The 16,605-nt window shown below is 31.9% G+C and overlaps 1 protein-coding gene across 2 annotated transcripts; it reads right to left on the reverse strand.

Moving 5' to 3' along the window:
• Positions 1 to 6,977: 6,977 nt before the first annotated feature.
• Positions 6,978 to 12,933, reverse strand: LOC104892059 (protein YABBY 4). 2 transcript variants are annotated; one of them, XM_010677875.4, is made up of 7 exons: positions 12,496 to 12,933; positions 12,003 to 12,167; positions 11,474 to 11,600; positions 9,194 to 9,242; positions 9,012 to 9,087; positions 7,356 to 7,442; positions 6,978 to 7,220 (listed from the first exon to the last, which is right to left on the reverse strand). In XM_010677875.4, exons 1-7 carry the CDS (start codon positions 12,595 to 12,597, stop codon positions 7,143 to 7,145), a joined length of 684 nt encoding a protein of 227 aa, XP_010676177.2. In that variant the 5' UTR covers positions 12,598 to 12,933; the 3' UTR covers positions 6,978 to 7,142. The 2 variants fall into 2 exon arrangements, with proteins under 2 accessions (XP_010676177.2, XP_010676179.1); XM_010677877.4 differs by having other exon boundaries at positions 6,978 to 7,223; positions 12,496 to 12,932.
• Positions 12,934 to 16,605: the final 3,672 nt, after the last annotated feature.

A 16,605-nucleotide genomic window follows, 5' to 3' on the forward strand; every position in this document is an offset into this window, starting at 1 on the left:
TTAATACATTACTCCACTCCCTTAACCTCAATACTATAAGAAATATGTTGAGCCAAAAAGGATGGACTCACTGTGATGTGAACTACTATAAAATCATATTGCAATAATAAGGATGTCATCGAGATTAGATGGTAAAGTCTTGGTGGATAATATCCGATAACTAATACTTCATCCGTTTCTAAATAAGTGCAACACTTCTTGTTTTCACGTTTGCCAATGCATTATTTTAACCATTAATATCTTCAATTATCAATAAGTAAAAATTATAAAGTTGATATTAAAAAAAAATTCACATTCAGACGAATCTAACAAGATCCCACATGACTATGTTTTTCCTAAAATGTAAATCACCAAAGCTAATTAAAGTTTAAACTGTGAATAGTAAACACTATGCAAATGTTGCACTTATTTAGAAACGGAGGAAGTATTAGATTCTATCTACATTACTAGACTAAAAAAATTGCACCATAAAGAAAAAAGAGGAAAAAGAATTACCCCAAAAAGAAGGTTTTGGTATATACAGTTACTGAAGTTATTGGGCCTGGTAGTGCTGAACTTGTTTGTATGGCTCCAATTCCCCAAAGTATTTCTACTTTGGCGGAATATGATTTGCAATGATAGCTCTATCTAACGGTTTTACCCTAAAAAAAAAGTTATTGGGCCTGGTCTGTGTGGGCCATATATTGAGATGTGCATTGTTATTTCCTAGCTTATTCGACCTTGACAAAGACACAACTACACAAGCAAGGACAAGGCATTGTTATGGCCCAGGCCCAGTTCCAGTCCCAGGCCCGAGGATAAGAAAAAGGTTAATGTGAAGCAATAAAGTATCTTTGGTTTAACCATTAGAGTATCAGAGTATGTGGTTGGTTTTAGGTATTAAAACAACAACTATATTGCTATTTGTTCGACAAATCTATAAATTCTTTCTGAAAATAATAATCAATAGAACATTTGTGTTTTGTGTATAATAATCTACTCATATTTGTTCTTGGAAGTACTCACTTTAATAAATTTTATTTTCTGTATTACATACCATCATTTCCCTAGCAAAACGGTACACATAAATTGACTAAACATCGTTTACCCTTCTTTACCCCCACCAAAAGGACCTATTTCTGGCTTCTAGAGGTTTCCAAATCTACCGTATCCGAGTAGAATATGTAAAAAAAAAAAAGGGAAAAGCTATATGTAGCCTTAAGGGTTGTATATAAGAAGCTAAAAATGAAAATAAGTTGCATTAGTTGATGATTTATTACATCGATTGATGCAAAAAAAATTCATAAATTCACAAGTTATTTTCATTTTAAGTAGTGTATGTATGTCTTATATGCAACCCTAAGGGAATAATTAAAGAAAAAGTTGGTGTAATTAATTTGGGACCCTTCCAAATTTAGAAGTGTTATAAGTTACTATAACTCATTATTGGAAAAAATTGTACAAAGCTGATAAACTTAAAGTGGCAAGTCAATAAGTTATAATTAAGTCATCTGCCATGGAAAGATCAGAGTACAACTTTTCTCCTAGCATAATCTTAAAAATGGGATGATTGAAGATTTTAAATATTATTTCAAAAATTGAAGAATTTAATTTCAAGCCAGAATAATTACAATTTGATTCTTCAAAGATAATAGTAGAATATATAAAAAGAATCATATATGGCAATCTAAATTTGCAGCTTGAGATGGAGAATGAAGGAGAAAAACTATCTTAAAAAAAGCATCTTGAAATATGTTTGGAGGAGGGGTTAAGTTAGTTAGCAAGAGCATCAACAAATTGCTTTTTTTAGGATGCATAAGTGTATGGTAGACATGCAATGCAAAAAAAGTACATTTTTTTTTGCATCTCACTTTGGAACTTTACATGTTATGTCAATATATGCTTACTGTCTACCCTGTTAGGCTTGTTACCAAAAGCATTTTATTGACCACATCCCGGCCTTTTAACATAGCTAGTCCACTCAAAATCTCCGATAAGCTAAGTGTTAGAGATATGAGATATAATCGGTATCGGAAAATACATGCATATATTTTTCCGATATTGATTATATCTCATATCTATAACACTAAGACAACATCAGGTAATCATGTAAATAAGGAATGGTGTTACTTGTCTTGTAAGAGACTTGATCTCGTCACTTCAAATTTATATACTAAAGTCTTAATTAGTACAACAAGTAATATTTAGTTTGGTGTTATCATATCAAAATACAATATTAATAAATGAAAATTTTTCTTACCCGGGATATAGCCCGGGCCTAATAACTAGTTGTTATATGAAAACTTGTTAATAGCGTTATGATAATGTATATTTGAATTGGTGGTAGCCTTTAGTTCTTTAATATATCATAGAGATCATTTGTGAAAATTATTATGGGTGGATTTTTAGTTCTTTATTAACAATTAATTAACTAGCCTTTTCTTTTAATATACGTGGATAACGGTTGGGAGAGCACTATACATGGTGGCTACTGGCTAGCCTCACTTGATAAGGTAGAAGGTTATAATAATTTATTTTCTTTGCTACGAATTAAATAAAAATTGTAATTTGGTGGTTAAATATTAATATGGAGTGACTTGTATTTGTCTATAGAGGTGCATGCATGACTTCTTATATATTCCTTTCGTTTCTCTCCAATATTATTGCAACATTACTCTTTGACACATTTTTTAACGAAAGTCTTCGTGTAAAAAGAGAAAGATAAAGATAGATAAAAAATGAAATCCATGTAATAGAAAAGAGATATGAAAAAGGTATTATCAAATAATAAAAATGTTGCAATTAATGTGAAAAATCCAAATTATGATATATTTTTATAAATTTTACTCCATTAGATTTCAATTAGATTACATATTTTATAAGGCAAGGAGAAACCCTAGTAAGTTGAGGTAATAAAGGAAAATTCAATATTGTTAGGGGTGAGATTCAATCCCAAATTTTCTAAAAATCGAAAGTAATACGTATACCACTAGACTAACACCTGCTTCTCATCTAATTATTCCTCTTATGAAATGAGCCAACAAAATAAAATATTACTATCTACGATGTGGTCTTTAACAAACTATACTAATGAAAAATCAAATTGGTAGATAAAAGAACATGGATAGACAATAACAATCTTGATCTTGATAATTTCCAATAGATTAATAATTTACTTTCCAAAGTTTAACTTATAAAATAAAATTGGGCTAATTGTTTCTAAACAGTGGGAATAATACTTTTGCCTTTGCCCCCTGTTCAGCAGCAGAACCAAATTCATTTAAACCATCATTATCATGCCATAATTCTTCGAGAATATCTTTTTCCTTTTCCACTTCTACTTTTAGGTCTCTCAATATAGAAGACAAAACTCCTTTTTAACAACAAAAACTCTATCTGGGGTAAATTTTAGTCAAAATTTAATGCATATATATATATATATATATATATATATATATATATATTGGGTCCAGAATATATTATTCTGAGCTTATTCTTGAGTAACCCTTTTATATTCAAAAGTGCTTAGTATTAAGTAACTATATTGGAGCCGCTAATTTTGTATTTCTGTCGTGGTTGTAAAATTGAAACGTTTTGACTTTTATACTATTGATTATATACTTACTTTGATCGTGTTTTTTGCTAATATATAAAATATATATAAAATAACAATTATTAGTAACATGTTGAATTGTTTTCAATGTGGTTTTTCAAGATATCAACTTTTTATATCGTAGCCTCATAGAAAATAAAGTTATCAAAATGCCCACAAAATTAATGAAATTAAATTTAGTTAAATAATATATAGCCAAACAATTAAACTCTTTCTATTTTATTCAATTTAGGATATAGCCTATAAACAATATTATACTCCCTTCATCCCCTGTTTTATTTTGCACAGTCTCCAAGACGTACCTTTGACCTACGATATCTTCTATTTCTTATTTGTAAAAATATAAAAAGTCGATATTATGAATTTACATATTGAGACGAATCAAACAAGACCTCTCATGAATATATATGTTTTTTTGTATAATATATTAGTAAGAATATTTGGTCAAAGTTTTTAAAATTTGACTCCCAAAATAGAAATGGAAACTATATTTTGAGACAGAGGGAGTATTCAGTATTCTATTACTCCCTCTAATCAAACTAGAGTCACATCTACAAACTGAGTGTGATTATAAAGACATAACTTTGATTATTAATAACTATACAATAGAATCCAACAATATTATTCCACATCAATATGATTTATCTAATATATCAATAGGATCAAAGATGAAGTTTGTCCAAGCTCACTCTAGCCTGAGTTATCTATTTTGGGATAGCGGAAGTAATAGTATATATATATATATATATATATATATATATATATATATATATATATATATATATAATATATATATATATATATATATATATATAAGCGTTGGCAAAAGAGCCTATAGAGATGGTAAAAAGTGACACTACCTGCCAACCCGATTTGAACCTCACAAAAAATAGTGGGTTTGGGTCAAGGTCAAGTTTCAACTTGTTAAGAATAACCCACATGTGAGGTAGGAAATAATTGTCCCAAATTGAAGAATTAGAGAGAGATTGACTAACATATAAGTTTGTGGATTACTCCACCTATCACCAATTGATTTTATGATGGAACCCTGTCAACCTTGTATGTGGTCAATCTCTCATCTGACATGGGCTTGTGTACATGCTCAATGAAGTTTATCACAATTGATTTAAGTAAATGGGTTGACTCAACATAACTCATATATTAAACGTGTTGGGTTAGGGTTGAACATTTTAACCCGAATCTAACACGACAATCCGTCTAATCGCTCTTCTATATGAATAGTATTAGTTGGGCTTAAAATAATTTGAATATTTTTCATTAAAATATAAGATTTATTCTTTGGTTGTTTGTTTTTGTTTAGTTAGGTTAGATATTAGTATATATGACATGGGTTAAAAAATATATATAAAACACTTTTGTTTAGTTTTTGCATATATAAGCGTTTGACAAATGGGTCAATATAGCGGGCCGCGTAACCCAGTTAATATATGGATCGGGTTAGAATTGTGTGTTAATAATCCGTTTAATAAATATGTCGAGTTAGGGTTGAGGGTGTTCAACCCATTTACAAACAGACCGTACACGTACTTGACACGATATGATCATTGAAAACATAATTAACCATCGATCAAATGAAATCTAAAGGCTCTTCACCCTAATTCAAATAAAAATATCTATATAACTTTGAAAAACTTAAAAGTGTTACAAAATTTTAGGTGCTCCAACATAATTTTTAAAACTTTTATCACATACTTTACTCAAATGAGCACAATATCAAATGTGTAAATATTAAATTTATAAAAAATGTGAGACAAAACAAAACCTAGTTCTTGAGGCTCTTGAGAGCACTATAGAGATTTAGAAAAACTTTGAATCCAAAAACAATGGTTACAATTTTTTCTTATTTACGTGTGTAACCATTTATACTTTTCTTAAATAACATAATATGCCAAGCTCAAATTAAAAAAAAATTATCTTAATCAGTTTAATCTTTTACTTATGTTGTATTATCAGAAGGGAGTTGCAGTGAAGCATATGTTGTATTGTAGACAGTAAACAAGCACTCCAAGTACACTGATTGAAAGAGTAATTGGTTAAGTGTATAAACCAAGCTAACGTTGTACTAGATAGTAAGAGTAATATACAACAAACAGTCAAGCGGCGAATAGCATGGCCAAGACATGTAGGGTCATATATGGTACGATGATTGTGTCGTAATTAGGATTTTCCCTCACCTCCCTAGTTATTGTAATGAACACCTAATCTCGAACTGTAATATTTTGAATTCTAATGTTTAATGAATGGAGGGCTTTGTTTACCAAACAAAAAAAAAAATACAACAAACATATTTGGGAAATTCTATATGGTGACCCTCAAGTTTTTTAAATTCTATTTGGTAGACAGCTTTTATCTTTCCTCTATTTGGTAACCCTTTACTTTATTTTCTGCATTTTCTTTGACCTTATTACATTTTTAAACTATTTTTTAAATAAAAATTGATCTTTTTAATTACAAAAAACTGATTATAAAATGAAAAAAAAAAACTCAAACCCTCCCCTTCCCTTCTCCATTTCCGGCGCCCCCTCCCCTTCCCTTCTCCATTTCCGGCACCCCCTCCCTTTCCCTTCTCCATTTCCGGCTCCCCCTCCCTGTTTCTGGCGCCCCCTTCCCTTCTCCTTTTCCGGCGCCCCCTCCCCTTCCTTTCTCCATTTCCGGCGACCCCTCCCTTCCCTTCTCCATTTTCCACCTCCTCCCCTATCGAAAATGCAACCCCCTCCCAGAAACTACTCTCTTTCCCTACTGCTGCAAAACCACCTCCACGAAACCCATTTCCCTGAACCTTAACCTACAGGAAAAGCAGAAAGGATGGAGGTTGCGTGAAGGGGAGGGGGTCGAAATTGGGGACGGGGTAGGGAGTTGGGGTCGTAATCAAGGACGGATAAGGGAGGGGTGGCCGAAATCGGCAATGGGGATGGGGGCTGAAATCGAGAACGGGAAGGGGAAAGTTGCGGGGAGAGCTGATTTTGGGGGTTGCGGTGCTTGCATGGGGTGGGGTTGCGGTGGTCGCAGGTTGTGGGGTGGGGTGGGGGTGGTAGCAAGAGGCCGGAACCGGGGGATTATTTGCGGTAGTCACAGGCTAGGGGAGGGGAAAGGAGGGTGGGATGGGTGGTAATGGTAGGGGAGGATTTGGATTTTTTTTTTTAATTTCAAAATCAGTTTTTTGTAATTGAAAAATCAATTTTTGAATTAAAAAATGATTTTAAAATGCAATAAGGTTAAAGAAAATTAAAAAAATAGAGTAGAGGGTTACCAAATAGAGGAAAGATAAAAATTGTCTACCAAATAGAATTTGAAAAAGTTGAGGGTCACCATATAGAATTTCCCAACATATTTTCATTATTGAAATTACTGGAAGCCATGCATGGAGGGTTATGAAGATATCACGTACATAGATTAGAGATAAATTAACAAGGCCATTAATCTTGATATCTTAATTACATTCGTCGTCGACGACTATTATGAAAAACCATCCCCTAATTGAAGCAATGTAGAAGGTTACAAATTAATCAAACATCAGCATAGTTTTGATTTAATATGGAGAAACACCAACATTAGTTTGAGCAGAGTAAAATCCACTTCTCATGCGAACATTATCTTCTCCAGCTTCCTACTTACATTAATAACAAACATGCAAATTTCAAAAACAAGAAGAAAAAAACACGATGAAAATGTCTGTTTTATGTTTTTTTGGGGAAAAAAATGGTGTTTTGCCCTAGAAAATATTATTGGAATGAAGAAATACCTGAGGATGGTGAGGGCGCATGGTACTTGTCCTTTTCGCCGTCTGATCCGGCATTAGCCCAAAATGGATGTGGGGGAAGTGGGCCCACTGTTAATTACCATAATTATACCTTTTAGTTAAATTTCATGCAAAATCTTTTATAAAATTGGTCTATGGAAACCCTAATTGTAGACATGTAGTAATATTATAAGAATAGAAATTAAGATTGTAAATTTGTAGTAGCTTCTCTACAAAGTATAAATCCTATGATAATTCCTTCCCCCACAATAATATTTCACGCGATATTCCGATCTTATGATATGATCATCTTTTATTTGAATGAAAAAGGAAGAAAATCAAGGTATCAATTATATTTTGTTTGATCGTCGATATTATTGTTCAAATCCTTCGTTAGATGTTATTTTATATTTTAGAAAAGCCTAAAATTTGATGTTTGGAATATGATTTTTTTTAAAAAAATATTTTGTCTTTAAATTAAAGGTATTTTGCTTTCACTTTTTGCAATGAGATGCTTCACAATTTTAGGTTGCCTAAGACCTTGAGCTCGTGTCAATGATTAGAGTATGTACATGAAATTTTATAGTCCTGTTACCAAATATCGTCAATTTCATCACATGAACACACATCTTTAGACGGTTTGTCTAAAAATTAGTTGAAATATGTTGATGTACCATAAATTCTTACTTACACTTGAGCTAACCTAATGTGACTGTAAATTTGTGATAATCGAACAACTTATATATTGTAAATAAGCATGATATGGCAATTTTTTTCTCCAGATTGCTTACCCAAAAGAGAACAATGGCATACCTAAAATCAACTATTAAACTATCGACATATGGTAAGTTCTATAAACGATAAGTGATAGAGTATAGATCTATTCCTGAGGCCTCAACCATCAGCTTAAACTTTTAGTTGAGTTGGTCCTTTGACATGGTACCGGAGCCAGCGTGACATAAAGGTCACAGGTTCGAATCTCATCCACCCCTCCTTTCTCAGTGGAATATTTAGCGCCAGGTATGAGGGAGACTTGTACTGCATCAACACTTCAAGACCTAAGGGCTCTTGCGTGAGGGAGTGTGATAGAGTATAGATCTATTCCTGGACCCTCAATCATCAGCTTAAACTTTTGGTTGAGTTGGTCACAACAATAAGGTTGTGCAAATATTGGACAAATCTCGAATCAAAATTCTGGGTAAGTAATTAAGGGCTCGTTCGACATCAGTGTGATTTTCAGTTTTTTGGTTTTTTTTTTTATGTAAAAAGTCATATGATATATGTCCTATAATGGACAAAAATTAGTCAAATTTATTAGGAACATGATGATTTTGAAAACTGACAACTAAAAAATGAAAACCGCTTTTTCTTTTTCATATTTTTTGTTTTTAGTTTTTAAAAAACCGAAAACAAAAAACGATAACGAACCGGTCCTAAATTTTCGTATACGATTTAGGGTTGGATAATTGCAATGTGAATTAAATTGTCAATCAAAACAAATGATCAACAATTAACCAAATAAACTTAACTCAACAATAAAGAATGTCTATTTTCATATTCTAAACGAAATCAAACAAACTAATTAAAGTGCATAAAATGCTTAAACTAAAAACTTTATTAATATGCATGCTTGAATTAAAGTAAGTTAAATAATCATACATTCTTGGCAGCAGCACTGAAAGCCTCTCTGTGCGAAATATCGGGATTTTCAGCCTTAATACGCTGAATCTCTTCTCTGCATTCACAATTTTTGACTAATTAATTAGAAAATAATGTCACTAAATAGGCTAGAAATTAAAGAGAAAGAAGAAATCTTAGAGAATTGAGGATGGATTACTTACTTGATAAAGCGATTGTAAGCAGAAGGAACTCTCTGTCTTTTTTCTGGAGCTGGCACCCCAAATTACCCAAAATTTTATTAGAAAATTCATAGATAATAGCTTTTAATTTTTCATCAACAACAAAAGCTTCAAAAATGAATATAAGTTCATTATCAAAAATTTCCAAATGTCTACACTATAAAAGATTACTAAACCCTTATTCATAATAGAAAATACTACTAATAATAGTAAGTAATAAATGCGAGAATATTTACTTCCATAATCTTATTGTTTTTTTTTTACTTCGCATTAACTCGGAATTTAATCCCATGCAACGAAGCCATCATAGTATTTTTGAACTCCTACGAAAAGAGGATATGGTAATTGGATAATTTACTTAGGAAGTAGAAATACATAAAACTTGTGAGCTTGAACAATGCATAATATTCATGAACTTACATTGTGATCACATCTGTTTATCTTAAACCATTTTAACTGACTTTAACTTAATATTCATGAACTTGACTTTTCTTGAACTACCTATTGGCTTCAATTTAACTCATTTCATTGGATCTCTTATTTAGATCGAGCTAAGTGAAATAATTAATGATGAACACGTTGTTGAATATGCTTCAAAATTAGTCAAATAGTTTCCTAATAGTTAAAACTAGTTGCTAACAGTTAGTTAGTGGACTAACAAGTAGTGGTCTAACAAGTTGTGGTCTACATAATGGTATATTTAGTGGATAGCAAGTAATGGGCTATGTAATTGACATGTTTCCAATTTTTCTGTTTAATGACTAATAGTTAAGATGTAATTAGTAGTGTTTTTCGTATGCCTATTTAAAGACTGCTTTGTTTATTCATTTATGTGTGAATATATATATTAAAATGTAGTCTTTTTAACTTATCCACGTTTTTTTTCCTCCGCAAAAAATTCTACACACGTGTCATTTGATTAATCTAAAATCTATTTTTTTTTTGTTGATATAAGTGAAGTTATTAGAATTCATTTGAACTTAATGCTAATTTTGATAGTATTTTAAGGATTATTCCCAACTTTGCAAAATGCTTATAAATACTAAAAAATTAGTTTATCAGTGTACATAATTCCACTTCTTTTTCTTCAAATTAGACATATCACATATGTTGATCGACAATAACAAATTCTCACTTTTTTGCAATAATTATTATATCTTCCCCACCCTCTTTGTTCACATCAGTCATCACTGGTTTTCACCCTTGGTTCCTTTTCCCTAAACTTCCGGGTGACAATGATATAACATCTCTCTCTCCCTCAATCACCAAACGAAAAGACATTGTCTTTTCAGAAAGGATATTAACAGTAATTAATTACCAGAAAAGATGAGTTAATTATTATCCTTTTTTGTCTTCTAACCCAATATTTTGAAACTTTGTAAATCTAAAACACCCATGAATATTTTCCCTCCACAGTTGAAGAGTATGTCTTATAAGAGACCGCCTACTTTTAAATTAAAATTAGGCAATGGTAAGCTTAATATTAAAAAGAGAATCAGTCCAATAGTGATTAGGTTAATTTCTTTCGGTGACTAATTTAATCCATTTAATGACTAGGTCTACTTTTATATTAAAATTAGTCCGTCTCTTTTAATAATTTTTGACCGTTGAAATATGTACTTCTTCAAAAACTCTCACATAAAAAAAAGCGTTTCTTTTATTTCACAATGGAGGAAGTATATGATCGTCTGATTATCATGTACCCTAGTTAATTTAATTACTTAACCTAAAGTTCTATTACAAACAAAGGATGGTGTTAGATGAACCAATAATTCTCGTATACTTCATACCCTGCCCCTTCAATCATTTTCACTACAAGAAATGAAGAAAATGAAAGATTAGCTACCACTTTTTGTAATCAATAATGGTATGTATGTTACCCCCCAAAAAAAAAATACGACCAGTTTTTGGACTGCTAGTGTAACGAATGGCAACAAAAAACGTGATTTGAGGAGTGTACAAATACTTTAAATTGACCAAACTTATTGTTGCTTTTAATTACAATAAATTGATTAAGCCCTATAGATAGCTCAAAGTACATAGTAACAAAGTCATCACTTAATGCTGAAACAACACTGAATCAATGACAAAGTTGCTGCAAAAAGTGGACATAGGCATTAAAAGAACACCCCCATTCCATTCTAACAAATAAATAATTTTTTCAAAATTCCATCAAATTTAATTCAACTTTTTTTTAATTAGATGAATCATATATATGCAAGATCTTCAAAGAAAAATAGGATGAATTATGAAAATGCTCACGTCTATTAGTGGTAGGAGGCTTAGGCAGCTCATTCGAACCGCCACGGCTTAGTGTTGGAGTCATGTAACTAGATGTAGCATTTGGTTGTGTCACTGAGTAAGTTGGGGATGGATTTGCCATCTCTCCCTAATAAAACAACAATCAAAATATAATTATCCAAGATTAGCAAAAGCTTGAACTACTAACATACTTTTGGAAAAACGAAGGATGTTTTGGCCTAATGGTTAAGATTGAAGTGTTGTGAACGATAGATCACAGGTTCAAATCCCCCTCCGCTTCTTTGTACTGCCTTCGTGGCTCATATCGATAACAAATAAAATACTTTGGGAAAAGTTAATGGAAAAAGTTAGAAAAAAAAAATTCAAAAGAAATTTGAGTTATTAGAATCTTATGCTTGAAGATGAGAATTTAACCTAAACCAAAGATGAAACCCTTATCTAGGTTTTCATTTAATGAAAAAAATTCTTATCATTCCAAAAGAAGAAACCCTAGCTAATGATACTTCTATAAATAACATGATAATCATACCAGACGATAATGGGATGTGGGCGGAGAGTAGTAGTTATGAGCCAAATGAAACTGATTAGGCGGCGGCTGAACAAGTAGAGACCGCGTGTTGGCTGGCTGAAGGTGGGTGCAGTGGCCGCATCGGACCGTCACCGTCTTAAACAAGCTGCACGATGGCACACTTACCTGTCCAATAATTCAATAAGTAGCAAATTCCTTGAAATAACTCAACATAAACCCTAGAATAAGATACTCCAATATCTAAATCAAAAGCAATTTTTTAAGTATGTTAGACTACTTAAGATGATTGTGAAGGTACTGTTCTAACAACTGTACCTTCACAAATCTTGTCGAACAATAATAATAATAACAACAACAACGACCCAGTATATAACGAATCGAGTGCCGAGTGGTACATATTAGAGTGGTATATGTAGTAGTAGTATAAGGGAAATGATGAGAAGAGAATAGAAAGTTTGATTAGTGTAAAATGTAGTAGTAATACATAACATACCGCAAGGACAGTCTCACAACGAGTGCATTGGAGATAACAAAGTTGTTCAGAAGGTGGGAAGTGGTCCAATGACAAGTTAGTTGTAGTTGTAGAACTTGACATTTCCTTAGCTTTTTTTTCTCTCTTATATAATTTTGATATCAGAGAATTGAATTATGATCAATCCTGTATTTGAGAGATTTGATTTGATTTGATTTGATTGATGGGTTTGACTGATGAAATCAACACCTTGGATCCTTTTTTTTCTTTTCTTTTACTTTATTATGAGTTTGATTTCAGCTTTGTGTATTTCTGCTCAGATGAAAGACAGGTTAGTGGAGAGAAAGAGAGAGAAAGATAAGAGAAAAGAGAGTGAGAAAGATAGTGGGGGAGCTGTTTTTGATCTAGTAGGTAATAATAAGAGAGATATCTTAAATAAGGAAGCAAAAGTATTGTTCTTACTTGCTCATCTCCTTATTTATGTACTCATTCATCCCTATTTTGTCCCTTTGTGTAACCTTCTATACCCTGGCCTAAATGATTCTACATGTATGGATGTATGTCATGTTCATTTATGTCATCACTAACATGATGATGTATGTGATATACTTCTGGTGCGTTTTTGATTTTCATGACCTAAAAATTTAAATTAGTTTCAAGTTTAATAAGTTTATATCAGTTTTAATAAATTTAGACAAGTTTCAACAAGTATTAGCAGCTTATAGAAAAAAAGTTCAACTATTCTATTAAGTTCAAATGAGTTTGATGTAGATATGTTCAAGTTAAATAAGGTAACGGAAATTAATGTTCCTTCATTTTATCTCATCATCACTATTTGACTTCTTAAATGATCTCAAATTATTGAATGATCCCTTGTACATTTATTGAGGAAAATACACGCTTTTGACTATTACTATCTTTACTTACACATTGAATCCGCCCCGAGGACTGTTGACATTCACGATACTTAGGGCCTGTTCTCCCCAGCTTATTTTCAGTCCAGTTCAATTCAGTTCAGTTCAATTCAGTTCAGTTCAATTCAGTTTAGTTCAGTTCCGACCAGTTCAGTTCAGTTCAGCTCTTGACAATACTTTTACTCTCACATATCACTATTCATTTCAGTTCAGTTCAATTCATTTTAGTTCAGTTCACTTCAGTTCAGATCAGTTCAGTTCAAATCAGTTCAGTTCAGTTCAACTGTTTTATGTCGAAGAGAACAGACCCTTACTTACAACTCTTGAGGATCTCATATAAAGATGTACTAACACTTGCTTAAACCATACAATTTTGTTAAAAAAGCTAGTATATAATTGTGAACTATGACTAGGGTAATGTGTGCCAATGTTCCATCTAGCTTTAAGTGCCATATTTCCATAAATCATCTATACCACTAATCACTATGTCCTTTTGAAAATAATACTTACATTTGATGAAACATCCAACCTAATAAAAATACTATGTCAATTATATCATTTCTTCATAGAGTAACAATATAATATATCACTTACATTGATATATATAATAACATATTTAACTAATCAATTTAAAAGAATAGTTGTTGATTAAACCGTATAGCTCTACTATATATCAGGGTACGTACTCTCCATCCAATTTGAACACGACATACTTGAGCGTGGAGATAGAGTAACAGAATCCCACTTCCAAAGTGCCTTTAGTAGTAAGACACAAATTACGACGACATGATAGTGGATGAAGAGAGACATAGGGATTGTAACAGCTTACAATGGATAGCTAGTCACATACATAGCCATAGGTCCATTATAGACATATATGTGATGTTGGTGGTGTTCCCAATTTATCTTTGTAGTTTGTGTTTGTATGTGAGAGAGGGGGAAAGGGGGGGAAGCAGACGCGGCAGATATGGGAGAGGAGTTAGAAAGGGACATTTGCTTATTGTTTTTGATCATTCACTTGTTGCTATCACAGTTAAGAGGGGTCTGTGATCTTATGTATGTGGTTCCTATTTTCTCCTTAAATTGATCTTTTTTCTTGCGTTCTTAAATTATTAGTAATTTTAGGGTTAATGTGAAACCTTTCTGTAAGCTCCCTGCTGGTGGTTTTATCACTTTCTTTACACAGTCAATAACTCAATAGTGGTACAAGCCTAGAAAATGTAGCTAACAAATTCAATGCACTTATGTAGTTTCTAAACTACTTTGTATTACTGTAGATGTCAACTAGTTTAATTGGTCAAAATTTTGAGAGGCGATGTCCAAGACTTGCGATTAAATTCCGTCTACATTAGTATTCGCCTTTGTGATTTTCTCTACACCAAAAATAACTTCTTTGTATTACTAAATTCAATATTAGGAATTTTTTTCAAATGACTTCATAATATGATTGGTCCTAAAGTTTCACATTCGTTATTTTAACCCGTTTGAAGCGCGTACATAAAATTAACTATATAAATTAAAGTGCATATGAACAATTCTTTTTTGTATGGGATCTTTTTGGAGGTTTGTTGATAATTTGGTTTTGCCGATTTCATTGATGATTTTTGGAGGTTATAATAGATAAAAATGACACAAATAAGAAAATGAAGAGTTCTCCCACTCTAGAGCATAATAAAGTCTGTTTTGTTCATCTTATTTTCAGTTCTCGTAAGAAAAATTAACTAAGTTCAACTAAATTTAGATAATAAGGTCTAATAAATTCCGTTCAGGAAAACTAAGCAAAAATAAGGTTTGTGACACTTACAAAATAAGGCAATAATTTTAAGCACAAGCCAATAAGGTCTAATAAGTTTATGTAAGTTCATTAACTCTTCAAATAAGCAAAAATAGGTAAAAAAGAACGGACCTAAAATATCCGGGCAATTCAAGAGAAACGCTAATTTATTAGAAAAAAATAGTAGTTGTTCATATAATCAACTGATAAGAGAGGAAAGAAAGATACTTCTAAATTTTTTAGATGAGATGAGCTTTCTCATAAACACCATTGTTATATTTCTAATTAAGGTCTGCGAAATACAAATTTTATCAAATAATGATAACTAAACTATCAAATAATGCACTTAATATATTATGACTCTTCTTCTATTATTGAGGGGAACTAACTAGGTGAAAAAGGCTTATAGAATTTAACATTCTTTGAAAAAAATTCTATAATTCGAGAAGGTGAAAAGATTTAATTTGTATATGATACTTTGTTTGTATGTCTATATAAATATATTAAAAGGCGTGTGTGACAATGTATACACGCCACATGTCACCTCTGTTAATCCACTAGAATTGTACAATATGTACATAAGTCATGTTGATTAACAAAAGTAAAATTAGCTTGCAACAAAATTTGAACTTATGACCTCTTGCTATTATAACATGACACAGTTAACATATCAACCAACTTTTAATCATGTTTTAAGTGTCCACAATAAAAATTTAATTTAAATTACCATCTAGAAAAAGACATAATATAATAAGAAGCCACCAAAGAATCAACCTCTTGGTAAAAATAATAAACCCGGAGACCATCGCTTTGCATTATGAAAAAAGAAAATCTCACTTACAGAACTATTGAAGCGGAAGTAAGGATGTGTAAATAAATAGACATTAAAAAAATCTAAAAATCTATTCATCATGGAAACTCTCATGAAGATCATGTTTTCCATTTTCGAAACTCGAGAGGACAAATTTCTTTGAAAGACCAGCGAGTTTCTTGCCTCAATGATCTTCACTCACAAAATGATATTTTCCCAACTAAAAATCTCTTAGCTAACTCTATAGTCTATACCCTATTATGTACATCTTTTGTCGATACTAAAAAACTACAACAGATTTCTATACAACAATAGTTATTTAATCCTAAATTTTGGATTTCACGAGAAATGAACAAATGAGGTGTTAAGAGGCTTTTCGAGGCAACACAAATAGTGTCAAGCTCACGCGCAACATTACAAGTCACGTCGTCACTCATAGGAATATTTTGGGAGAAAATATGACCAGGCCCGAGATGTCAAAAAATGTCGCAAAAACAACAAAAATTGAAGGTTATATTACACACTTTCAGATTTTACCGGGTCCCGGGCTCCAAAAGCCACGGGATGCCTCCTAAGGACATGGAAGATCATTGGAAAGGAGTCATGTGGCTTGGAACGAATATATGAAATCA

The sequence above is a fragment of the Beta vulgaris genome, chromosome 5 (assembly GCF_026745355.1).
Source record: "Beta vulgaris subsp. vulgaris cultivar EL10 chromosome 5, EL10.2, whole genome shotgun sequence".
NCBI lineage: Eukaryota > Viridiplantae > Streptophyta > Magnoliopsida > Caryophyllales > Amaranthaceae > Beta > Beta vulgaris.